The 25058-nt window shown below is 44.6% G+C and overlaps 2 protein-coding genes and 1 pseudogene across 2 annotated transcripts in view; 2 read left to right on the plus strand and 1 right to left on the minus strand.

The window, feature by feature from the left end:
* Window positions 1-21: 21 nt before the first annotated feature.
* On the minus strand, window positions 22-6617 carry si:dkey-202e22.2 (netrin-4). The gene is made up of 10 exons (XM_036532053.1): window positions 5798-6617; window positions 4753-5207; window positions 3804-4172; window positions 3045-3171; window positions 2694-2882; window positions 2084-2300; window positions 1751-1872; window positions 1509-1577; window positions 951-1121; window positions 22-635 (listed from the first exon to the last, which is right to left on the minus strand). The coding sequence occupies exons 1-10, from the start codon at window positions 5916-5918 to the stop codon at window positions 499-501; spliced, it is 1977 nt and encodes a 658-aa protein (XP_036387946.1). The 5' UTR covers window positions 5919-6617; the 3' UTR covers window positions 22-498.
* Window positions 6618-8735: 2118 nt separating this feature from the next.
* Window positions 8736-20453, plus strand: LOC118779026 (annotated as a pseudogene).
* Window positions 20454-22682: 2229 nt separating this feature from the next.
* Window positions 22683-25058, plus strand: part of dnah1 (dynein, axonemal, heavy chain 1) — a 39897-nt gene continuing 37521 nt past the window's right edge. The window contains 4 exon segments of the mRNA XM_036530946.1: window positions 22683-22942; window positions 23592-23664; window positions 23879-24053; window positions 24474-24624. Coding sequence (XP_036386839.1) covers window positions 22739-22942; window positions 23592-23664; window positions 23879-24053; window positions 24474-24624 — 603 coding nt within the window. The 5' untranslated portion in view covers window positions 22683-22738.

Here is a 25058-nt window from a genome sequence, read left to right on the forward strand (position 1 = left end):
ATGAATAGGTTTTGTTTCATGTAATGTAACATCGCTGTTGGCAGTAGTTGAGGGCTGAGATGTCCCACTCTCAGTTGACTGTTGATGGGACTGTGGCACTTGACGTGTGGGAAGCCCGCTGATTAGATGAAACACGTGGGGTCATGCACAGGGATTTACCTGTCCTAGCCAAAGCGCCAGCCAGGGGAAATGGGTGTTCTGCCATGAGATATGGCCTTCCAGAGCTTGTTTGCCCAAGTTTAGTCACTTCACTTCAACGAACCTTGTTACACTTACATTTATATGATATGTTCCATCCATCAAGTGGTGGTCCGAAGTGACCTTTCACCTGTGACCTGTTGCCATGGGGAATATGGGAGTGGGTCCCTTGGTCCAGGTATCCTTTGCCTGGCCTGCAGTTGCTGTTATGCAGAGTGTCCATCTGCATTCCGGCAGCTCAGGTGAGTCAGAGGCACAGACTCCTTTGTTTCTGTGTGTGGGGATGGGGGATCGGTGGGGTCAGGGGCAGCCCTGGCGTAGTCCCTCAGTCACTTGACCACCCAGCCAGGGTGTCCAGGGCACCACAACACTCTGCACGGTCACCAGCAAGCGTCCTGACTCCGCCTCCTCCGGTCCAGCCAGTAGGTACTCCATACCTGGTCGTCCCCAGGGGGAAGGGGGAATAGTCAGGCTGTGTGTAATGATCTACCAGTATACAGTTTAATCAGATGATTAGTTTGCAGCAAGATATGCAGTGGGTGTGTGTGATGAAATGTTATTGAGGGTATAACAGAATTCAATGTGGGTGATAGGGTGTTATTGCGGGTGTTGTAGGGAAGGCTAAGGATGTATAACTTATTTATAGTGTTGTGTGTAGGGTGTCGTTCGGTGTTAAATGATCAAAGGGGGAATGTTCTGGGTTAAGGAATGGGAGGTTAGGGGCATCTTGTCAACTGTGTGTATCGGGGTACCTGGGTTGAGGACAGGACAAGTGCAGCCTCGGCTCGTCCAGGACAGGGGGTACAGGGTGTGAGTGCCCTGGGATAATGCTACCTGTCCTGATCGCAGGACCTTGCGTACCTTCACCCACACCTCAGCATGACTCCCCTTATCATGGGCTGAAAGAACGCTGGCCTTGATCACTGCCGCACAACACACAAACACATAATCAACACACATGAGCTTTAGGTATGTATTGAGGCTGATATCAGTGTCTACCATAATACATGATGTAGGTCATCAATATATTAATACTATTAAATTGCATCAAAACGGAACAACATTGTAACACACATAAGTAAACCAGCAATATATAATCCGTAAACACCATTACAATAAACACATACACAATACTACAGTACACTCACATATTGTGTAATTATACAATCTGCCATCACATAGAATCCATAAAACTCACTGACACACCCAGAGAGGAGATGTGCTGTACAACTAGAAAATGAAGAATGTAGACAAATTTAGATATGAAATGACTCGGTCAAAGATGTCCTCCTGCCAGCGTGTGGGCTTACCGTAGGCATACTTCATCTTGCAGAGATCAGAGATGGTTCTGAGCTTTTTCTCCTTGCAGCTGCATTTGCCTGTCAGGGAGAGCAGATGCAGTCAGGACACATGAGCTCACTGGCGCATCCACATTCTAGCTAGGCTATGAGGTCACCCACACCTGTGTTTGCACTATGCTCTGTCTTTGTGGCCTAAACAAACAACTGTAGCTGCACCTCACCCTACCTCAACCTTGTCTCGTTCCACTTACCTCCGTGAAGGGCAGAGACGGGAAGTTCCTCTGACCACACCCTCTCATTGTCATTGGACAGGATGTGTGTGATGTCAGGGATCTTGCCTCCAATCGGAATGTAGACCACTGCATGGGGATCTCTGCCAATCAGCAATAGAGCAGATGCTGAGTGTTCAGCATTTACTGACTTTCGCCCACATTTCTTCCAGGTCCACCAGAGCATTGGTGTCCCCTAGAAATCTAGAGATTTCCAGTGTTCCCAGTTAGGTATTAATGACTTAACTCTGGGCATAGATTTGGTTGAAGCCTAAACCACTGGGTGTGACAGGTGTAAGCGACTGAAAGACTCACTTCTCCTGACAGCGTCCTGTTATGGGGTCACAGTTCTGGGGACACATACAGGGCCTGCAACCCTCCTCCCCAAAGCCCCAGTGTCCAGGTAGGCAGTGACTGCAGCTCGTGCCACCAACCCCCGGCCTGCACTGGCAGTGCCCGCTACGAGGATGGCACCACAGACCCTCACCCTTGCCCCGCGCTGGCATGGAGCCCTGAGGGTCACACCAGCATCCTGAGAGAGAGAGTGGGGGGACAGTGTTAAAGCACCCAAACTGCAGGGTCAATGGGAGTCACTGAGTGGCTGAATCAACCGGGTGTGTGTACATTGGAGGTCTTTAATACTGCCTCTTTGCACTGTGGTTACACATGCTACATTAACCAGAGGGAGGAGGCAGGAATTAGGTGAGGACTATGAACCATAACTTCATCGTCATTCAGTATACATATTCAAACATGCACATACGTATTCAACACAAATATACATATACATATAAAAACAATGTAAATATACATGTAAATATCTTTACTGTCAGGGAATGTTCTGCTTAACTTACACGGTAATAAATTCTCTGTCTTCAACTTTCTCTACTCCTGTCCCTCCCTCCTTCCCTCCTCTCTGACTCACGTGTGCAGACGTGGGGAGAGTTCTGGGATGCGGCTGGGTTTCGGTGATAGCCTGGGCAACAGCGTTGACACCTGCGTCCCTCTGTGTTGTGGCGGCAGTTGTCGCACACACCCCCGCTGGTCCCCCCTGAGGACTTCCATACCCGCAGGGAGAAGTGACAGCTGTCTGCGTGGCCGTGACACTCACACTCTTAAAGAGGGAGCAGGCAGAAGAGAGAGAGAGAGAGAGAATGGGAGATGAAATGAGGGTGGAACTGACTGCGGACATTTCATTTTGAGGGTTCAAAAATCCCGAAAGCTGCACTTTCAGAATGAGTCAGTGACCTTGAGTGACCTCTCGCTGGCCACTCACTCTGGCAGGGGTGGGGCTCTCCGCTGCTGCCGTTGGCAGGACGCCAAGGCCGGTCGTTGAAGAGCGGGGCACACTTCTCACAGTGCTCCCCTGCTGTGTGGTGCAAACACATGCACCTGCCCTGCACCTGAGATATGATACAACATTTGGAATGCATACACACCTGCACCGGCAACCAGACATAATGCACAGACAACACACACCTGCCCTGAGCCTGTATCGCATGATACACACACACTGAACACACTTTCTCCTGTTCTGCAACTGTAGCATGACACAAGACACATCGAACACTCCCGAAAAGTTAAATAAGGGAACCCACAATTCCATACCATATACACTGAACACATCTGCACACCTGCTCCATGTCAGAAAGAGCCCCCAGTGAGTACAGTTTTGCTGCCAATCCCAAACAAAACACACATCAACACACATACCCATCCACACCTGTTCAAAACAAATGCACCTGAACACTTAATCCACACCTCCAACACAACATTCTACCCTCTATGTTCAGTACTGTCCCTCACATCTTTTCCTATACTCCTACCCTTACTAGTGATGCTTCATGTTAGTAAGCTGCTGTGTGTAATCTGTGACTCCCTGACTTTAACCAATCCTAATGTACTGCTACACAGTACCCTCTTAAAACCTTGTAATTGCTTTGTCAGAGCAAGCAATTGACAGCACATGGTATTTCCATCCATTATGGGGGTCATGAAGCCTCCCAGCCCTACCCCTCTCTCTTGTCTCTCTCACCATCTTGCCCTGGTGTAGTGTGTCACTGTGTGCTGGATGGGGAAGACACTGCTCTGCGTGGCCATGGCAAAGGCAGGTTCCCTGTGCCAGCAGGGTGTAGATGGAAAAAGATGCCATTTCAGCAGTCGAGGGTCTAGGGAGATTTGGAGCAATGCTAGAAGGCCTCGGGATGTTTGGAGTTATGGGGGTGGGTGTAGGAAGAACCCGAGTGAGGAAAGCGAGATTAGGGTGGCTTGGGACAACAGGGGAGGGGCAGGACTGCGTGCCCAGCAGGCGGATTCGTAGATTGGTGACAGTAAGCAGGGCAAGGGCCTCTGGGCTGTAAGGGTTGTCCATTCCACTGCTGGGACCCATTTTACGAAAGATCACCTGGAAAGAGATGGGGGGACAACGTGGGCCTCATGCTGTTAATTCACCTCTCTTCAGTAATAATACCTGAGGAGACATGGTCAACAACACAGTTATCTTCGCACAACAACACTGCTGCCTGGCTGTAATAGTACCCTATGTTACAACTTACTGTTTATTAATTAACTGTGTATGCCAATGCCAGTTAGAACAAAACAAGGAAACCTAAAGTACCCATTAAGCATCATGTGGGATTCAGCAATGTTTTTGATGGTCAGATCTGAGGTGCCTAATTGTAGGATGCTGTTACGTTTGACTCTATCATTACTACTGCCATCATTGTTTTTGTCATTTCTTTTTTGCTGTTGCATCCATGTTACACGTTGAATACATGCCACAAACAGTGATGTCCCTGTGTGGGAAAAACACAGTACACTGTGTAATAATGACTGACAGCCATTCAAAAAAAATGCTGCCTGTAACAAAATGTGAAGGGTGAAAATGGGTTCCTAACCAAAAGGTTGCTGGTTTCATTCCCCGCTCTGCTGCTGTACTAGTGAAACAATTGCTTATTTCTACTTGTGGCTCCACCTTCTCTTACCTCTCCCTCACTGCAGGGTGTGGCGCTGGAGTAGCGGGAGGTGCATGGCGCACCTGGCTGGCTCACGTCATCGAGGAGACTGAAGGTCCGGCTGCAATTTTTGGCAAAGAACTTGAGGGGCTCCCAGGTTTTAGCAAAGTCGAGTGACCGCTCCAGCATCATAGCTGCAGGGCGGGGTGAGCGGAACAGCAACACGACGTGAGTCAGGTAAAACTGGGTCTCCAGATCCAGGCGGATCTCCTCCTCTTCCACACCCACCTCTGACGCCCACCAGGTGCCAGGGTGCAGGAAGGGGTCATCAGTCATGTGAGCAGGGGGGTGTGGCACATGGCAGAGGTGGTGGAGGGCAGGGCAGAGAGGGGAGGGTCCACTTCTGTTGGTCAGAGTGTGTAGCTTTCTGCCTGTCGCCAGGTTCCCCATCGGGGGACTGCAGGCACGGTCCCTACACTGAGAGGCTAATGGAGGAGACAGAGTGCGAAAGAAAGAACCAATGATTTGAGTTTATTAGTATGATGCGTATCCAGTAAAAGTGTTTGCCAATGTCGCTGTGGCAAAGGAAACTGTGAGAATAAGTTAGAGGAGTTAGGGGAAGCTCTGAAACAATGCCAAACCAGTTATGAAATAACAGTTAATTTAACGTGGTTCATTAATTTAGCTGAATTTGCATTCTCTGCGCTTATGTAATAACACTGAAACTATGCCAGCTTTTGCTATTTTAACACATAACCAGGTAAAGGCAAGTAGGATATCGAATGCTAAAAATTGCAAAAAATGCCACAAAATTCGTATATTAAATAAAATGATGCATGCGAGTGGTGGCAATATGAGGAGCCGGCTGCGAGCCGCGCGTAACTGTGCATAACATCAACAATGCTTTGGCGAGGAAACCTATGACCACAGCCAACATTTTTTATGCGAATGTTAAAAACCCATAGAGATACTTGCATGGCTTTTATTCACAATGAATGTGCAACCATTTTCTCTCACCTTTGCCACATAACCAAAATTCACGCCATCAACCTACCATGGTAGCGAGCGCACTTACCTGTCCCGCTCTCGGGGAGCGCGAGAAAGAGTATGATGTAGCTGACCGAGACCATGGCAACTTGCATGGGCGCTTTCAAATGATTATTTTGTGCTTTCGCGGACGACCCCCTCGAATGCATTGCTTTCGGCCGCTTAACACAAATTCACTTCTACACTGCGAACGTCAGAGGGTTGTCTAAGAAGGAAACACCGGACTACCTCGAAACATTGTCTGTAGTTCCAAAGCGACGTCAAACGACGCCAGAAAATCCATATCTGACTCGAGGGCGTCCCGATGCTGAATGCAGAGGAAGGTGCCTGTATCCACCCGTCAGTAAGTCCCGTTACTTGTCACTCCCAACGTCATATTTGGTGATTGTCAGAGCCTCGTCTAAGCAGTGATAATGGATCCATCAGCCGCTGCTTACACGGTGCAATTATTCAACTATTTTATGTGCGAATTTACGCGGCACAATCCTTACATTTGCCAAAACAACTTTAAAGTACAAAGAAATCCCACATGAAGTGCATGTCTGTAACATTGGAGTGGCGGTCAATTTCCTTCGCTGTATTTCAATAATATGCCGTCTGTTATTCCATCTTGAAGCACGAACAGTCGGGCGACATCCATTCAGACATGAATTTGGTACTCTGACGAATTAATCCCAGGTTCAATTCAAGATAACCGTTGATGTGGAAGTTTCTGTTGTAAGCGTCTAGAAGACTTCGTCTTTGGTCCCCCAACTTCACATTTTATTTTCTTATAACATTCATAGCTAAATAGGAAAAGACAGACGAAAATCGCTCACCTACAGCCAAGTGCGCTCTGCATCGATGCGATAGCCTATGTGGTGTGGTTCTCTATCCTCGCCTTGAAATGTATTGTCTAGTCGTGAGCGCTAAAATGAGTTTCTCAGCGCTTTACGTCGGAAGAGCCCCTTAGAGGAAAATAGGAGTACTGCAACTCCGACTGTGGTCATTGTATTGCCTTGCCGTGAAATTTTCATGACGCGCTAAGAAGAGAGGGAGATACTGTAAACTGCAACGGGACCATTTTGAGTCTTCCAGAAGGGGAATCGCGTGCTGGTTTATCGCTCAGGACCGTGTGCGCGGAACTGGGATCTGAGCTGTTGGCCGGGATATTTGCTGGGGCTCATCAACATACCTAATACGAAACAGCCCCGGGTTGCATACCAGTCTTTACAGCTTTCTCCCAAACACAATCTCTTGAGCCTCTTAATGACCGGGGAAGGAAACACATCTAATGCTATTTTTCCTCCAGTTTTTACCACAATTCAACATTGTGTAGTGTAGTGAATCTGGATTTTTGAAAGAGCCTAGAACTGCCATGAAAGGGACTCAAAATTATACATACTTGTCTCAAAATGAACAGGAAATGCCACTGAATAGAAGGGACAGCTTGACACTTGTTCAAGCTGTTAATTATAGATGGTTAGATTTTGATGCAGTTTTTGTGCATCTTGCTGGTTAAGTGCTCAAGGAAATCAGAATGTTGCAGGTGTGCCTTCCTGGGACACTGTTATTTTACCATTACACAAGATACTTAACCTGACCTGTTTCATACCCCTGTATTAACAAATAGTATGTACAAATAAGCTAGGGCTGTCACCCTGAAAGGCATCTGCTAAGCAAATGAATAATAACAATCTCCATTGGACCATTGGCCTGTATGCATTTTAATAGAGAGGGAGAGATTTCATTAGTATTGCCTCTGTGTCTCATAACAGTCTTCTCTGTTACCTCATGTCTACCAGCTGCTGTCCTGTTTCCTGAATGCTGTTTTCATTTAGCTGACAGCCCTCATTCAGGGCGAGGTACATATTTTTCACATTCTGTCATGCAAATGATGCACCAGCTTCAGAAATGGAAGGAAAGAGCCATGCTTATACCAAGGGTGTCTGTGGCATATGGCAGCAGCAGTAATTGAGACCCTGATTGGATAGGTATTGATGACATGTGCACACATGCAATATGTTGCAGCGTCTCTCCTGAGATTCAAGCCAATGACTAGAGACCCAGGTTGTGAGTCTAGTGCACTATCCAGTTCAACATCTGGTGCTCCAACATGGGGGTAAAGTTATGCTGGTGAGGTGCTGGAGGCAGGGTCAGATTCTGTTACCTAACTTTCCATTTCTTACCTACTCTGACGGAGGTGATCAGGCACGGTGTTCTGTGGCATGGGGCAAAGCATGACATTTAGTGAAGTGGCTGTGTGGTGAGCTTTCATCCAGAAAGCTGCTGGTTTGAGCTCCAACTGGGGCTCTGCTGCTGTACCTTTTATCAGGATACTTCATTTGAGTTGATTTAGTAAACATCCATCTGACATAGGCTTCCCTCAGCGAGGATGGTCTCTAAGCAGATAGATGATTACATTTACATTTACATTTATTCATTTGGCAGACACTTTTATCCAAAGCAACAAGCAAGTGAGGTAGAGTACAACACGAACAAAAAGCCATGTAAGGAGTCAACAGTATTAGAAGCACTGCATGGACAGGTTTCAATAGTTGGCTAGACAAGGAACAAGAAAGTGCAAAAGTGCGTTATCCCTGTGTTTTGTTGATCTTTTGCCAGATGATGTAATGTACTGTCATAGTGACTGGAGCCCAAATAGTGGGTGGCTTTGCTTAATGGATAACCTTATGCAAATCGTAGAGTTGCTCTCTTCAGGCAATGTCGATGTTACATTACATTATATATTTTGCTTTCTGGGGTTAATTTTCACTGCAATCTTACCAGCCAAGCTTTCTCTCCTTTGCTCTACCTTACCACCACTGTCATTTCCCCTGTTATCCCCATAACTTTAGTTCTGGTCTAATGCAAGCAGTGTGTACATCTGACACTTGTCCCTCCCCCCTGTCCCCCAAATCCCAGCCTTCATCCCTGCCCACTGCTCATAATTTTGACTTTAAATGTGTGAAAGTTGTATGTCAGCGATGTCTGCCAGCAGGCCAGAGGTGACTCTTGACATTCTGTGAGGTCAATGATTGGTGGACACTCAGGCTGACTTTGTGACCAGGATTGGCTGAGCCCTGGGGGGTGAAGGGCTGATGGGCCAATGGGGATTGTAGAGTGGGGGAAGGGGGGGTCAAGAGCTTTTCAACTAGGCAGTTACATTCAGGGCTGCTTCCACTACTGGGCAATATAGCTGCCCTGTTCCCAGGCACACCTTGTCTCAGTCTCTCATGATTCCTGCTGGATTTAACTTCTCTGTGACTCAGAATCTGGAACTGTCTCACTAACATGACTCTCTTTGTCTCTCTCTAGGAAACCTTATCAACTCAGAGGTCTCACAGGTCTGCCTCTGTCTCCCTTGCTGAGTGACCGGAGGCAGGAGGTTCATTCTGAAGGAGCTGTGTGGGGGATTACCCATAAACCCCCTGCCCATCAACAGAAGCAGAGACCCAAGTGTCCCGCACCCATCTGTCTGCACCGCAAATCTTTCATCAACCGAAGAGAGGGTAATTACCACATTATATATAAGACCTAGAGAATGAGAAAGATACATATGTTGATCATTTCAGTGGAAGTTTCAGGAAATGAACAGTGAACCGCTGAAGTTGTTGAGCATTTTTGATACCCCCAAGGGTTTAGGTACAGGAGAGTTAATATGAATACAGCAGTCTCTGGTTTCACGGTTCTATATTAATCTAAATCTTCACAAGGACAGACTGAGTTTTAATATGAGTGGATGTGATATTAAATTATTTGTTCGGTCTGGAAATGATTTGTGTGGAGGGTGAGCTCCTGTTACTCACGTCAATGTTTCTCACGTGCTTGTGAAGTTTCAATGAGAATTTGAAGTGAAAGAGAGCTTGTATTTTTTTATTTATTGTTTTGGGTGATAAATTGGAAGAATTGGTTACAAAATGGAAAACATGGCAGCTAACAATGTGAAATGACACAGCCTGTCCCACCCAGCTGGCCCTGAGGAACCCCTGGTGATACTTTCCCCCATCTCTCCACACCACTCTGGCCCCAGAGTTTTCCCAGGAGCTGAGGCAGTATGGTTATATCTATATGTACCTCTTCTGCCCTCTTTGTTCACGAGGTGAGGCCTGACATGCACCCCAACCAACCCTGACACCCTGCATGTAGACTTTAATAAACTTTGACACCTAGTAATGCACAATAGTACCCTGAGAGGGAACACAGAGTCTTTCCAGCAACACAAGCACAGCCTGCATTTGAGAATGGATCTTCTCCTGTCTGTGCCTCCCTGCTTCTGATTGTCTCAGCCTCTTCTCCCATTCCTTATCCCTTTTCTTATGCTCTCTCTCTTTCTTTCTTTAATTCTCTCCATTCCCCATTCCTCAGCCCTTCTCTCTCCTCTTCTTCAATCCTTGCATCCATCCTTCTTACCCATAGGCCATGTTCCCTGGACCCTCTCATCTCTTTCATTTTCCTCTCATCCATCTCTCCTCTCCCCTCTGTCTCTCTCCCTACTCCCATCCCCCTCTCCTCTCCCCATCTTTTCACTCCCCTCTCCACCTCTCCCCCCTCTCCCCCTCCGCAGTCTGGCATCCCCTCCCTGCAGTAAATTGTTATAACAATTTCCCTTAATCTTCAAACATTGTTGTTTCTTCTGTGGCCCCCTTGCACAGCTGCAGTATGTGTTACAAATATCTTTTATAAGCCGTCATGTTAATCCAGTTATTCGGATTGGCTTTTTGTTGCCAATATCAGTTGCAGATGTGAGTTTGATGATTCTGCTGTTTTAAAGACTGGTTTAGAATCTCACCCTATAAAAAGCTTATTTAGACAAGAGGGCATCTTGTTACTCTTAAGAAGTCTCTCAAGGCTTTCAGATCAATTCTGAGGTATACAAGTGTATGTGTTTAATTCTTAATGAGTGCATGTGTCTGTGTGGGTTTATTCATCTGGATTTGTGCCTGTGTGTGTGTGTGTGTGTGTGTGTATGTTTGCGAGTACATTTCTATGTGTGTCTGTGGATTGTGCTTTTGTGTGCATGCCTGTATGTGTGTTAACATGTGTGTGCATATGTGTCTGTGTACATGTTAGTATGCGTGTGTGTATGAGTTATGTTTTGTATATATGATGTAATGCAGTCTTTATGTGTTTCTGCTCTTTTAGGGTGTACCCCATTGATTAGTACCCCTGCCATATATTCCAGGCTGCCGCCATAATGCACATAATCATGAACAACCTGGACCCTGCAATGACTCAAGTAAGCACACCCTACCCTGCCTTGTCCTACCAAACCTACGCCACCCTCCACGGTCCTGCCCTGCCGCACCCCACCCTGCTCCTGTGTCAATTTTCCTCTACTCTGTCTGCCAGTTTCCACAGGAGCTGGTGACCTGTGGAGGAAACAGGCAATCAGCAACTGGGAACTGGTGAAGTGGAGAGGTTCACAATCATAATTATGGAGTATTCACAGTAATGCTGGGGCATTACAGTTATGTGCATGAGGTGTTTCCATTGAGACATACAATATAGCATGTTCACAGTGAAATATTCATTACATGATTTAGACAGTGATGTATGTGGGATGCTTTAATAAGAGATATATATATAGACTGGTCAATAGTGATGGGAGAGTGAAGCTACATGAACCTCATAATGGATGGAGCAAACAAGTGCTGTCAATTTGAACCAATAAACAGACTCTTCTCAGTCTCACTCTTCATAGCAAAATCCTATGATTGGTTCAATGCACAGAGGCACTGATAACACAGGGCAGCAGTTTCCATTCTTGGGCTCATGAATCCTTGCTGTGCAGTGTTCACATTGAGATTGATTGATATTTTGGGATCTTCAGTTGTGTATGGGGTATTTTAAAATGGGACGTGGGGGTGCTGTTTGTCTGCATGTCTGGCTCCACTATCTCAGTGAGGTGTCAGAGGAGCAGACTTCGGTGGACAGTGAACACCCCCTGGGCCTGTGTCCTAGCATGCCATCTTCCCTGCGCCTTGTCATCACCAATGGCATGGTGAGAACTCTCTCCCTCAGTGCTGTCTGTCCTTTGTTGCCCTTTGTTGTCTAATTAAGTAATTGCATCTCTGCTATTCTGGCGACTTAAGTTTGTCAGTATGAGGAACCACTTACTCCCAGTTTCCTTGTTTGTGTGATATCCTTTTCTGTTAGGAGCTTGTGCATGCATGAATAACACCTTTGTAACCTGTTAAACAAGGTGGCAATGTGTGATAAAATAAAAGGTTTCCTTGGTGTGATGTACTTCTTATGCGCAGTTGTGATGATTTTTCTATTTTTTACTTTTTCTATTATTTGTGTTTGTGTTTTTGGTTTTATTTTTCAGTCTTCTGTGTCATCTTAGAAGTCTCATTCTCTCATTCTTTCTCTCTCTCTCTTTGCCTCTCCTCATTTTTGTCTCATCTGCTAGGTCATCCCCAACTACTCCTCCAGAGAGGACTATGAGCTGATGTTTGCAATGGGAGTTACAATGTGAGGTCTTTCTCTTGTTCTGTCTTCTTTATGCTTGCAGAACATCAGTAAATATAATAGTGTTCAGCAAATAAGAAAGAAAAAAAGCATACAAAGTGTCACTGTAGTCTGTGTCCTTTCTGCCCTTAGATCCCTTTGTAACATAAAAAAACATGAATGATTTGTCCAATGGAAATGAAAACAAAAAGAAAAAAAAACAAAGAAATAATAAGTCATTCATACAGAAATTATGTACAGTACATCTTTATTACATAACAGTGCATTTTATGAAATATTAATTGAGCAGTTGAGCAGATCTTTACAGTGGCTGTGACATCAACAATGGTTTGAATTTCTACCCTCTTTATTAAGAATCTCTATGAATTTTACAGCGGGAAAGAGAAAAATCAAGCAATTAAAATCTCTGCGCTCAACAAACAGGCTGTATCTGGCTGCACACTTCAGCTGAAATGAGAACCATGTGGAAAATGTAATTGAGCTGATGGTGATTGTGAAAATCTATTACGGTGGGAGAGTAACTTAAGAGTTGTGCCAGCCCGCAGCTAGCAAAGTGGTTTCACAACTGACAGAGATGTTGAGAGAGCACACAACAGGGGAGCGCCTGACTGAGCTGAACGGAGGCATGCATGGTTAAAAGCTCATCAAACACCAGGAAAACAAAAAACAAGACTCTGTCCTTTTGCTCAACAATCTCACAGGCATCAATGGTATGTCTACCATTGTGCTCCCAGCTTTAGGAGGTCAAATACCAGGCAGGAAGAGAATGTCATGGGGGGTAGATACCCGCACTATGAATTCACCTTCACTCTAATAGGAATGCTATTGTGTTGTCAACGAGGTGGAAATGAGAATGACAATGCTGATGGTCTGATGCTCCTGTGTGATACCTGTCCTTTTGCCTAGGTATGGACAGATAACAGCAGGAAGCTATTGGTATATTGGGCCTCAGGGCATCCTCCATGGCACCATGGTGTGTCTCTCTAGCTGGCCGTGGAGCATGCTATCAAAGTCCTTGCAGTCTTACATATAATCCCTGCAGTTTTACATATAATATTTCATGAGAATATTCTCACCCCATAATTCTCATCAGAAGGGGTTAAACATATCAACATGTTCAAAGAAGTCAATGACATTTCTATCGCCATCTGTTCATTTCTGCCTGTCTCTCTCTGTGCCATCTGTTCCCTGTACCACAGCTGACTGTGTTCAATGCAGGCTGGTGGTACCTGAGCTCTGGGGACCTGAGGAGCCGTGTGTTTGTCACTCCAGGCCTGAGGGGTATGAGCGGGGCACAGACGAAGGTGGCGGTTATTGCAGGCTGTGTGGGGGTCATCACTGAGGTTAGAATCTAGCGAATGGAAAGGGCTTCATGCACCACAGTGTGTGTGTGTGTGTGTGTGTGTGTGTGTGTGTGTGTGTGTGTGCGCGCTGTGTCTCCTGGCCTTATTCCAAAAGTGTGATATTAAAGCTGTGTGTATGTTTGTGTATAAATGTCATAGTATTCTGTGCTTTGATTCTCTGCTTTTTAACTATTTATTCATCAGAGCATGTTCTTGTGTTATTTTGTTTGTATATGTGTATGTGTTGTGTCATTAGCACTGTGTACCGCTATTTTGTGTGTGTTCTGTGTTCTTGAACTCTGCTTTGTCAGTGTTGTGAGCCTTGCATTGTGTTGTCATTACGGTGCTGTGCTGTTAGTGCAGTGATGTTGTTCTCTCTTTTTGTAGATGGATGAAACCCCTCTGACAAAAAGACATGAACAAGGCTGGCTGGTGCAGATCACCAGCGATTTGGACCACTGCATACTCCGTATCAGGTCAGTGTTGTTACTCACTGACCCCAGGCTGTGGGGGACTACACTGGAATTCATAATCACTAATACCCAGTGGAGGGTGCCAAAATAAGATAGGAATCTAGGTTCATTGAAATGTGCCCACATATCCACATTTATTACCCATGAGAAGGGTGATTGTGTTTGCTGGCATTTACTGGCGATAGTGAGTGCTAGTATGTGTACCATTATGTGTGTATGTGTGTGTGTGTGTGTATGCGTGTGTGTGTGTGTGTGTGTGTGTGTGTGCACGTGTGCCCACATGCATGCAGACGTGCTTATGTCTCTCTGTGTTTCTCAAAGGGAGGCCAAAAGTTCCAAGTCACTCTTCAGCCTGGGTTAACATGATAACACTGTGGACCTGTGTTATGTCATCTTTTGGAGCAGGGATGTCTCTTTTGTATGCCACCATCTGGGCACTCACTACCACCATTATTACAACTCTTACTTGAATGTGGGGCACTTTGCTCCTCACCACATCAACCCAATGCTGCAGTCTGGGGATGAGGACTCTGACGTGAAGAGACATTAAACAGGTCATGACTCAGTGTGGCCTTCAAGGTCACAAGACTTCTAATCCCTAACAGCTGACTGGCTACAGGAACCTTTGTACATAACCTCACATCTTCTCTTGGGAAGCTGTAATCACAAAAGTGAAATGAATTCTGATTTGACATGCCTTGCTGAATTACATTCCAGATTGTCAGGGTGTGTGTTGAGTAGAGTGCTGATGTCATAAAAATGTGTCCACCCTATCAGGGAGAGGCTGGTGAAGGACTATGAGGCAACAGGGGAGCTGCTGGTGGATCTGGGCTCAGACTAGACCTCTCCCTACAACCCTTTTAGAGGGGGGTTCTACCCAGCTCCGCCAACCAGCTCATGGCTACTGATCCTAACTGCTTCCGAACCACTGTGCATGAGAGGTGAGAACACCCTCAAAGTCTGTGTTTTGTCTCTAGGCCCATTGTCTATATAACTTCTGCCTTTAATCGGCTAATGTTTAAAATTTTCTGTTCAAGTTTCCGGATTGATTTAGGTTTGTCCATCAAAGTTCAATCTGTATTGCAGTTCATTCTCCCAGTATGCATTGCCAGATGCTTCCTAGCAGCTGTTGTAAAACAAAATTCAAACATGTCAAAGGGATCAGAGGTAGATTTGATGTAGAATGAAAGGACACTGACTGTTTTGTTGATCAAGAGGAGGCTTATTAGTATGGGGACTCATTAGTTGGTTCCTTTGTACATTATAGTCAGCAGAGTGGCTGATGGGAGACAAGTCCAGAGCTGGGGATCATGGGGTGTGTTTTAATGGATGGTAGACTTTACCTCCTATCAGTACCTGTGTGAAAGTAGTCCAGCTCTGCAGTGTGTTGTGATGAGGACAGATGAGTGGAGCCTCATCCACATTGTCCTCAGTCTTTCCTGGCAGATACTAACCATCAACAAGCTTCTCCTCCACTCTGTCTCTCTGTCTCTGTCTCTATCTCTCTGGCAGGTGTGGAGATAGAGGAGACTGGAGCTGGGAAGACAGAGTTTAGATATCCTTCTTATGTCCAGCACATTATGCCCCATTCAGTGCCTTGGGAAGTGGACATGATGGACAGTGATGGACAACTGTCTATTGATGTTCTTTCTTTTCTTGTGCTTTTTTGCTGCAGGGTCATTTTCTCACTGGGCTTTGGCCCCTTCTGATTGGTCTGCACTTCGTTGATCCACATGACCTGGGGCAGACTGATGACATTGCTGCTGCTGTGGTGGAGGATATCAACACATCAGGTGAGGGGGGAGGACAAGAGAAATGCAAACCCAACAGGCAGTAATCAACAATGTGTGTCAGTGTCCCCTCCTCTCCAGTCTTATACATGTATACTATTACGCACTGCGTATTACGGTTGTCAAATATGCTAAATGGTGGATGTGTGTACGTGCCTGTGTGTATGTGTACAACATGTACGTGTGCGTGTGAGTGTGCAAGTATGTCTGAGAATATGTGGAATATACATGTGATGCGTGTATGTGCATGTGTAAATCAGTGAACATGTATGTGTGGGCATGTGTGTGTTTAATGGGTTTAATTGCAGTGAGGTCTTTTGATCTGAGAGGATGAATGACACAGATTAAACTGTCAGCCAAGTGGTTGATAGAGACCAGATGAATCAATATGACGAAAGAAAGACCCCTTGGGCTGACTGCCAAAGTAATAATGTGCTGCATGCCTGCATATGTGGTGTTGGTGTGTGTATGTGTGTTATGGTGGGAGGCAAGGAGGGAGGGTAGTTTTAAACTTTTACATATGGCTTCAGGTTTCAAATCCTTTTTAATTTGAGCATTCTCAGGTTTGCAGCAAAAATGGAATGGCTGGAATTTTAAAATGAAAGAAAACAGATTTTGACTGAAGAGGTTGTAGGCTGATTGGCAGTTGGTGAGTGTGTCTGTGTAACTGAAACCCTAGTTAATATCCAAGAGAAGCCATGAAATTCCTCCCTTTCACCGACACATGCACACAATCTCCAGAGAACCAAGCAATGTCAATCAAACTGACAATCAATCAAACATACAGCATTTCAGAACTTACATCTTGGCTGTTGATCACATCAATGAGAAGAATAGTGTTTTTCTTAAGAATAGTGTGGCACTGTTAGTGTGAAGATTTTACAAGTCATTAAGTTTCCTTTCTTTATGTTATGCAAATTTATATTTAGCAGTTGCCTCAAAGCAATTTCTTGTGCTAACTGTGCAAGATAAACACTGTTTAATGCAGTTCACAAGCCATTTAAGTAGTCCCCCTGATCCTCAGACCCAGTGATGTAACTCCTTCTGTACTCTGTTCTTGATTATTTATTCAGGCTTTGAAATTGTGTTGCCTGCATTACTGTTCCTGCCCCTTGTGCTCCCTGTGTTAATGTTTCCATTGCATGGATGTTCCCTTCCCAATGTCCCCATTGTATTGGTGTTTCCCATAGTGTTGATGCTCCTACATGTTCCTATATAGGGCGAGAGTTGAGACTGAAGTTGAGGCTGGGGGGAGGGGGGGAGGGGTGTTATAACCCGTCCTGCTGCAAAGTCATTCACTTACAGGGCCAGCACTTGCTCTCTGTCGGTGGGGTGTATTTCTTCTTTATAACCTTGCGGTTTCAGATCTCATGGCTTTATGTGACGTTCATTTCCCTGTTAAAATTCACAGCCAGAAGTGAGAGAAACGAGGAGAAGGGGGGTCGTCCACTTTGTCCCACCACATCCTCCTCTCATGGTCACCCCCCACGCCCTATGCTCCCTTAGACCCCTTTTTTATGAGCATGCCGAGGGTCCACCTGTGACTCGTCTTGACCCGAAACACAACCATTTCAATGTCCTAGGAGACAAGAATCTCAATCAAACCGGACTTGCCTTCCTGTTCTCATTAGAAACTTACACCCCACAGTGACGGCTTCTCACATCACAGTCGTCTTTCCTCCACTTGTAAAATCTGCAGCCACAGTGCACAGGTATGATTAGCTATTTGTTTCCTTTACGGGGTGTATATTTCACCTATGAAAATCACAATGCACATCCACTTATTTTACTACACCATGTCTGTGTCAATGCAGCCAGTGCAGAATATCAACAATACTAAAATACCCAGCACTGTGTGTGTTTATTGTATCCTTATCTGAAATCACACATCAGTCACCTACAGGACCATTACTGACTTGTCTTTGAAAGTTGTAAAGGTGAAGATGAGAGAGTGTGTGTGCTGTTTGTCTCTGTACACACCTATATATGTGTTAAGACAGTCCACTTAAAATGGTCCAGGTTTGCTTTTCAATAACTTGTAGAGATTGAGGCATTTTCATCCTCCAGTGTTTCAGTGTTGGAACGTGAAGGGGTCTCTTTGTTTAGTGTAAAAGTGTGTCTCTCACTGCATTTAGTCTGTCTTTTCAGTACATAATGTAAGGACATCTCATTGTGTTCAGTGTAAAAATGTGAAGGTGTCTTCATGTGTTTCGGTGTCTGACAGTGTCAGGCAGCAGTACAGAGATAACATCCGCCGGATATCTGAGGCCAGGAAACACAACATAATACGACCTGCTCTATCTCCATCATGGGTGAAGCTGGACTGTTTTTGCATTGTTGTTCTTTCAGATAGAGACAGATGAAAACGAATGTCCTAGTAGCTCAAAGTGACTTATTTTTGCATCTGTTCTACTGACCGATGTGTGAAGTGTGCCTAGTTTGCACATATCCACTCACAAAGGAAAGAAATAAATTCATCAGCAGGAGCCATAATGATGTCAGTGGCACTGATAGCCCCTTCAGGGAAATCTCCAACCTCTGTGATGCCTCCACCTTCTGTGCTGGCAAGGTCTCAACAAGCACACACACACACACACACACACACACACACACACATGCACACATGCACACAGCACATACAGGGTCTGGAGCAGACACTATAACAAGTGGGTAGATGATTTTTTTCTTTGTTGTGCCGTTAATTCACCATGGTAATAGTGCGCACTGTTAGTGTTGTTGAGTGAGTTTCATGGTGAGCATTTTGTCTCATGCTATGATGTCCCTGTGAGCTCTGAAGACTGTGTGTGTGAATCCCTGTCCCTCTCTTTCTTCCTCTCTCATTGTCTATATCTTAGACATGGCTTTGCAAAACTTTGTGGGTGATACTTTTCATGGGGCCACATGGGTGGCACTGCAACTGACATGCACACACAGTAACACACACACAAACACACACAAACATGTCATACACACACATATGCACATGTATGCACTGGCTACATTCTTTCCTGTGGACAACGCACATCAGAGAGGAGACATCCTCAGGGCTGCTTTTACAATGTGACACAGTCTTTGCCCCAGCAACATCTGGGCATCAGGAACAGCTAAAGTTAGAAGCACATGCTGCTCTCATTACTTGTAAAATAAGAGGCACACTCAAATGGGCGTGACATCAGTCAAGAGCTGTAAAAGCAAAAGATAGAAAGAGGAGAGGGAAGGTAGAGGGGCAGGGGATGGAAATGAATGATGAAATTGGTGAGAGAAGTGAGTGGAGAGATGAGAAAGATGGGTGGGCATATCAGGCTAAAGCTTTTAAAGGTTTCTTGCTGGACAGCGTGCCAGTGGCTTGGTTAGGACTGAAAGGAGAAATGTTGGGGCTGGATGAAAGAGCCGACACCCCTCCTAGATTTTAATCAGTCCCACGCAGTGGGAACAGCTGACCGCACATCTGTTGATTGGTGCACAGCCTGGTTTTCAGGCACTTGCCTCACTCTTTCACTTGCCTTCAACTCTCACCACAAGGCCTATGAACAAATACTGCTATGTTAGCCAGAAATTGAGTTTCTCCACAATTACACTCATCTGTTAATGGTTAATAACAGACTGGCTGTTCTCTATGTAGTTTTTGTTTCAGTAATGAATAACCTGCTTACTTAAGTCTTCTGTTTGAAGTCTGAATTATGAAGCCCAGGGTAAGTATCAGGTGCATACACTCAGTTGCCATTGCTCATTTATTAATACTTGGTACATCCAACCAAAAACTTTCCCTCGGCTTTATATTCTCACTGAACCACAACAGTGCATATGCCTTTTAAAGGAGGTTGGATAATGATGCAGTCATTAGAGAAACTCAGTGAGGACAGTCATTCTCTGATTGCATAACAGAGTCTAGAACCAAAGCAGTTTGTTTTTAAATATATGTCACTATGCCTTTCAATGGGATTGTGATGGGTCATGTGTGTATCACCAAGTCACATTTCCAACAACAGCTTTTTGCATACAGAAAAGATGTCTCTCTTTGTGATGAGCAACTTGAAAACATGAGTGGCTTTCCACAGAATGTTACTGAACAAATATACAAGTATTCATGTCTTTTTTCCTTTCATCCACTGTACTTCCATGTTTATGAGGTTTAGGCTGCCAGTGGAAGCTTCCATTGCTGTCCACATTTCTGTGCTAGCTATAGACAATGAAAACAGATCACTTTTGGCCTCAACAATGGCAGAGACTTTGTATTTTGAGAGAGACTGAAAATCTGAACATTTGAGTTGAGTATCTGTGCAGAAAATGGAATATCTGCAGTGTCTCTATTTTACACCAGCCATCAGTGTTGAGAGTGCTCACAGCCTCATCTAATCTGACAGAGAGAATTCGGTCTCCTTTCTTCCCCTCTATTACGTTCTATAATGAGTGTTGCTTCTCTCCAGGGGAGAGGTCATCAACAGGGGCTTCTGGATGGTTTTGGACGGGTCAGAGGAAGCAGGTCAGTATGCCAGGATGATATTAAGCTGGGATGTCTCATAGACAATGAGAGGAAGAGACAGAGAGAGAGTCTCTTACTTAAATTTGACCCCCTGTGTGTACCTCATCCAACAGGTGGCAAGGCGGTGCAGGTCTGGGAATAGCAACACCTACGACACCATCTAGCAGATGATGGAGGAGAACACCCAGCTGAGGGGCCACCATGCTCTACCCTATGCAGGACGAGCACGTGTTGTTCATATCAATCTCACTGTCACTTCCCTTTGCTTCACATATGCATTGACAGTTATATGGCTCTGCACTGAGATAATGTGAGCAAAAAGATTGAACAACCAAAAGCAGCCAGTAATTCACTTATTCAGTCAGTTTGCAGAAGGTGACTCTCATTCTCATGTTTTGATTTTATAGTGATTTGTTAGGGAAATTGGGGGTGAATGGGTCATAAGCAGCACTTTCTCTTGCAATTATAGGTGGTCCATGCGTATTTGTCTCAATTGAATAGGTTAGCACTAATTCAAGTTCCCTAACCAAAAAGGTACACTTACTGTCTCTTCAGATGTATGTTTAGCAATTGTTCTAGCTGGACACATGTAACGATTCATGTGCCTCATTAAACAGGCTTATAGGATTCAGAGTTCAGGCAGAGTGTCGGAGCGGGGTGTGGGAAGTCTGTGATCTGCAACAGGAAATGAGGCGGGAGACATCGCCCTCGTGACCTGCCAGTGTGGGAAGCCAGGAAGGAACCTGTGCGGGTCATGGCATTCCTGCCCCCACCTCACGAATAATTCATGCAGTTTGGTACAGGACAGGGAGGTTATGCAGAATAACTCTTACATTCCACATTTTGCTGATACTAATCATCATCATCAGTATGATCGTGGGGCGCTAGCCTATTGAAGACTCACTTTAGGTTTGAATTACGTTTCTGTGTCAAAGTTGGCTTTGCATGACTGTACATGTCATTCACTGCCCTCTAGTGGTAAAATTAAATCAGGTGACTAGGTGGTTTATTTTTTTCCTCCAAATTTTGCCTTAGAGAGAGCTGTATATTATCAGGCTTTTGAGCCCGAACGTCTTACAGCATGTTCATTTCCCTTTGAAAATATGAATTTTTAGTTGGGGTTTTGCAACACAGAGTTCCTATCAACAATTTATTAATTATTCTAATATGAAAAAATACTGTTCTGATCATACAGTAGCCATAAAAATGAAAATAAAACGGTAAGCATACATGTCTGCTTTATTATCTTTTTAAAAATTATGATATAGGCTATTGCCTTGTTTCATCTGGCAAATTTAAGTTTAATTAATTTTAATTGCTTCCGAGCTTGAATGTGATCCAAAATGTTTCGACAGTTAACTGTGAAGCTCCAAGGCCCTTACAGGGCTGGTGGCAATTTACAACTTTTGAACTATGAATGCAATTCTTCTCACGTTTGAAAAACAACATTAATTTCATGAATTCTTATCCCTTTTTCTAACGTATCTCGAGCCAATCTTCGTTTCCTGTCAGGATGTACTATTCCCACCTCCAGAGGGAAACAATGAGAAACAATAAGAACAACAGAAAATGTTTGCTTTCGATTGTAGTTAAAGTAACATATAAATTGATAATACTTATTGATAATAAGTATTGTTTTATTTATCTATAACTCTAAAGCTGGTTTGAGAGAAAATAAACCATTCTCTGCCGACTACATAGTCAAGAACACCCCTATGTATAGAAATAGTAGTACCCTAGCAACTGTTACCGCGTCCTCCCAAAGACACTTGGAAACAGAGATTGCAGGAACAGACTAAGTTTATATTCCTGCTTGAAGTGTCCTTATTGTAGAAAGGTATGTTTCTTGTGTCATTGAGCAAATACATTACATTGTAAAAACACATCCAAGTCTGTTTGTGTAGGCTACAGTTTAGCTGTGGTGCTCGGCGGCTGACTTTAGTTGGATGCGTAGATAAAAATACTACTGCTCCTAATGTCATAGAGATGACTAACGTTAACGTTTTCACGCTAGTTAGCTAATGTTGGCTAATGGTGAGGAGATAAAGTTAAGTTTACCTTTTAGCTCTTTAGCTAGCATAGCTTGCTTGCTAGTAATGTATTTCATAGTTAACTGTCATTAATCTGTTCAAAGTACACACTGAGGCAATGTTCAATACATGATAATTTTACACTATTGTTGCGAACAGTTATGCAGTAATATTTGCTATATTAATACAACAATATAATTCACATCTTTAAATTGTATTCCTAAATTTTCAGAATTTTAGCTAGACTGTTACCATTAGCTAGGTATCCTAGCACCTATCACAGTTTTTTACGTAGCATTAGCAATGTGTCTTCTTTCTAACTTCTGGAAAGAATAGTCTTTTTAGCCTTCTTCCACTATCGGATTATGTCGTGGTAGACGCACATGTTCTCCTGACCATGGAAGAGAGACAGGCGCTCCAAAGCCGCTCCCGTGGACGGGGCGGATTTTTGCCACGCCCCCCTATCACACCGGCAGATCACAGGCCAAGCTCTTCACGCGGACAAAAGACCAAGCTGCCCCCGATCAGGAAGTATCCCGCTATGGAGGAGAAAGGTTTTTACTCTGAGCTCATTTCCACAGACGCCAGCCCTCGACTGCCGGTAAAGTCGCACGCACACACTCACACACAGGTGCACGCACAAGAGTGCATGATCTCAATAATACTCATGTTTGTGCATGAAAACAGAAACTCACATGCAGACATACACACATGTGTATGCATACTCTCACATGCACACACACTCACACATATATGCATAAACTCACACAGACTCGTGTGCACTGGCAGACACACACACACTGTTAAAAGCATAACTACATTCTCTCTTACACAAAAACATTTTCCATTGTCACTAAAAAATATTCCATGCACTTCAAGTACAGTACCTGAAGAAGATCTGTTCTCCCTGGTCACCCCCACCCTTCTTTCCAGCTGTTCACCACCTGACAGCTCTCCTTTCCCCACAGGCTTCCCCTTTCTCTCTTTGGACCCCCCCCCCCCCCCCCCCCCCCCATTGGCAGAGCCACACAGCAACAAGATGTCCAGTTTCCCTCGTTGGCATCTCCTAGTTCTGTAGTATTGAAACTTTAAGCCTTATAATCTGGTGAAAATTAACCAGACACTATAGTAAATGTAATTTGTTAACAAAGAGGGAGAGAGAGGTGATGCTGTGCCATCATACTTGCAAGTCAAAATGTGTTTGTCATGCATTCAAAATTAATGCATTTGGTGTTTATTTTGTTCTGTAGCCCTGTACACAGGGAGCGGAGACCCAGCAAAGTCTGCTGTGCCAAGCGGGCTATGAGTCCAACACCCCCAAAGGTGAGACCCCAGGGTTTCAGTCAGGAGAAACCCAACTCAATAAGCAAAACATGGAGTGGTTTTAATATTTTGACAGCTGAACCGTGATACAAACAAGTTTGTGTTGATATTAAACATTCCAGTGTTTCTTTATGAAGTGATCCAGTGCTGCCCCCACTCTCCCCACCTGTGGTCTGATTAAGAATTTGGAAATGATTTTTGTTCTGTTCCTCAGTGACGACCTTCCAGACCCCTGAGGACCTGCACAAGCTGCTGGAGAGGGACAAACATGGACCATCCACTCAGCTGCTGCTGCAGACAGACTTCCCCTCCAGGGGCTACACCGCCAAGGTCCAGATGCCCCTCGACAGCCAGCCGGGCCAGCTCCCCCGTAAGCTTGAGATCGAGAGGTGAGCACGCCACAGTCCCTTACAGCGCCTTTAAAGACCAGAACTGCAGATGCCTCCGTGTGAGTCTCATATCCATGTGTTTGCTCTCACCATTGGAATTATTACAGGTGTTTGTATTCATAACAACATCCACAGAAAAATATGATAAAAAACATGAATAAAGTCTTATTTTTCTGTGATAACACACACAGTTATGGTGCAGCTCTTATTATACTTGCATTTGTTTAGCAAACACTCTTAATCAGAGTGGCTTAACATTGCATGCAGTCATATAGCTGGATATTTACGGGGGCAATTTGAATGTAGCACATTTCCCAAGGGTGCAACAGCACTGCCCCTCCTTGGAATCCAACCGGCAACACTGGGGTTACGCTACACTGCTGCCACGCTGATTCACAAAGTCCCAGCTTGTTTTTATAGACGGAGACGGATGTACTTGGAGTGTGACATTGGACAGCTCCTGAAAGAGCAGGGGATTGATTCCAACCAACTGATGCACAGACACAAAAGCATAGGAGAGACCTGCCCAGAGAACCCCTGCCCACCAGTATCCAACTACCTGCCTCTTGAGGTGCGATCATGTGACCAGACAAAACCAATCAATTTCCAGATATTTTTGTGTAACGCCATTAAAGTCCAACAGAAGACATATGCACATCCACAAATTTTTTAGGTACTATAGAAGAGTAAAACACTGTTGTAGCTCCAAAAAATGCTCTTATTGCATGGTGGAACAAAAGTCAGTTAACACAACACTTTTACCAATTAAGTCGTTGTCAGGTAAATATTTGGGAGCTAGAACTGTGGGTAGCAAGAATAATAGTTAAACAAATACTTGTTTAAATCACTATAGGATGTTTTTTCCATGAGGGGGAAATAAATCTGAAACGATAATATCAAGCGTCACTATGACTTTGAATGTTCTAATGTATGAAGTTTTAGAGTTGATTGTATTCAGTGAGTATGTGTGTGGAGTGTAGCAAGCAGCTGTGACCCTTCCCCCTG

The sequence above is a fragment of the Megalops cyprinoides genome, chromosome 6, assembly GCF_013368585.1.
Source record: "Megalops cyprinoides isolate fMegCyp1 chromosome 6, fMegCyp1.pri, whole genome shotgun sequence".
Lineage (NCBI taxonomy): Eukaryota > Metazoa > Chordata > Actinopteri > Elopiformes > Megalopidae > Megalops > Megalops cyprinoides.

Excerpts from the sequence above, each read along its gene's own strand:
- si:dkey-202e22.2 (XM_036532053.1), bottom strand. The coding sequence starts at position 5,918 with ATGCATTCGAGGGGGTCGTCCGCGAAAGCACAAAATAATCATTTGAAA. Across the intron at positions 3,172-3,803 it reads CACTACACCAGGGCAAGATG|GTGCAGGGCAGGTGCATGTG; the intron begins GTGAGAGAGACA and ends ATCATATCTCAG. Across the intron at positions 1,122-1,508 it reads CAAGATGAAGTATGCCTACG|TGATCAAGGCCAGCGTTCTT; the intron begins GTAAGCCCACAC and ends GTTGTGCGGCAG.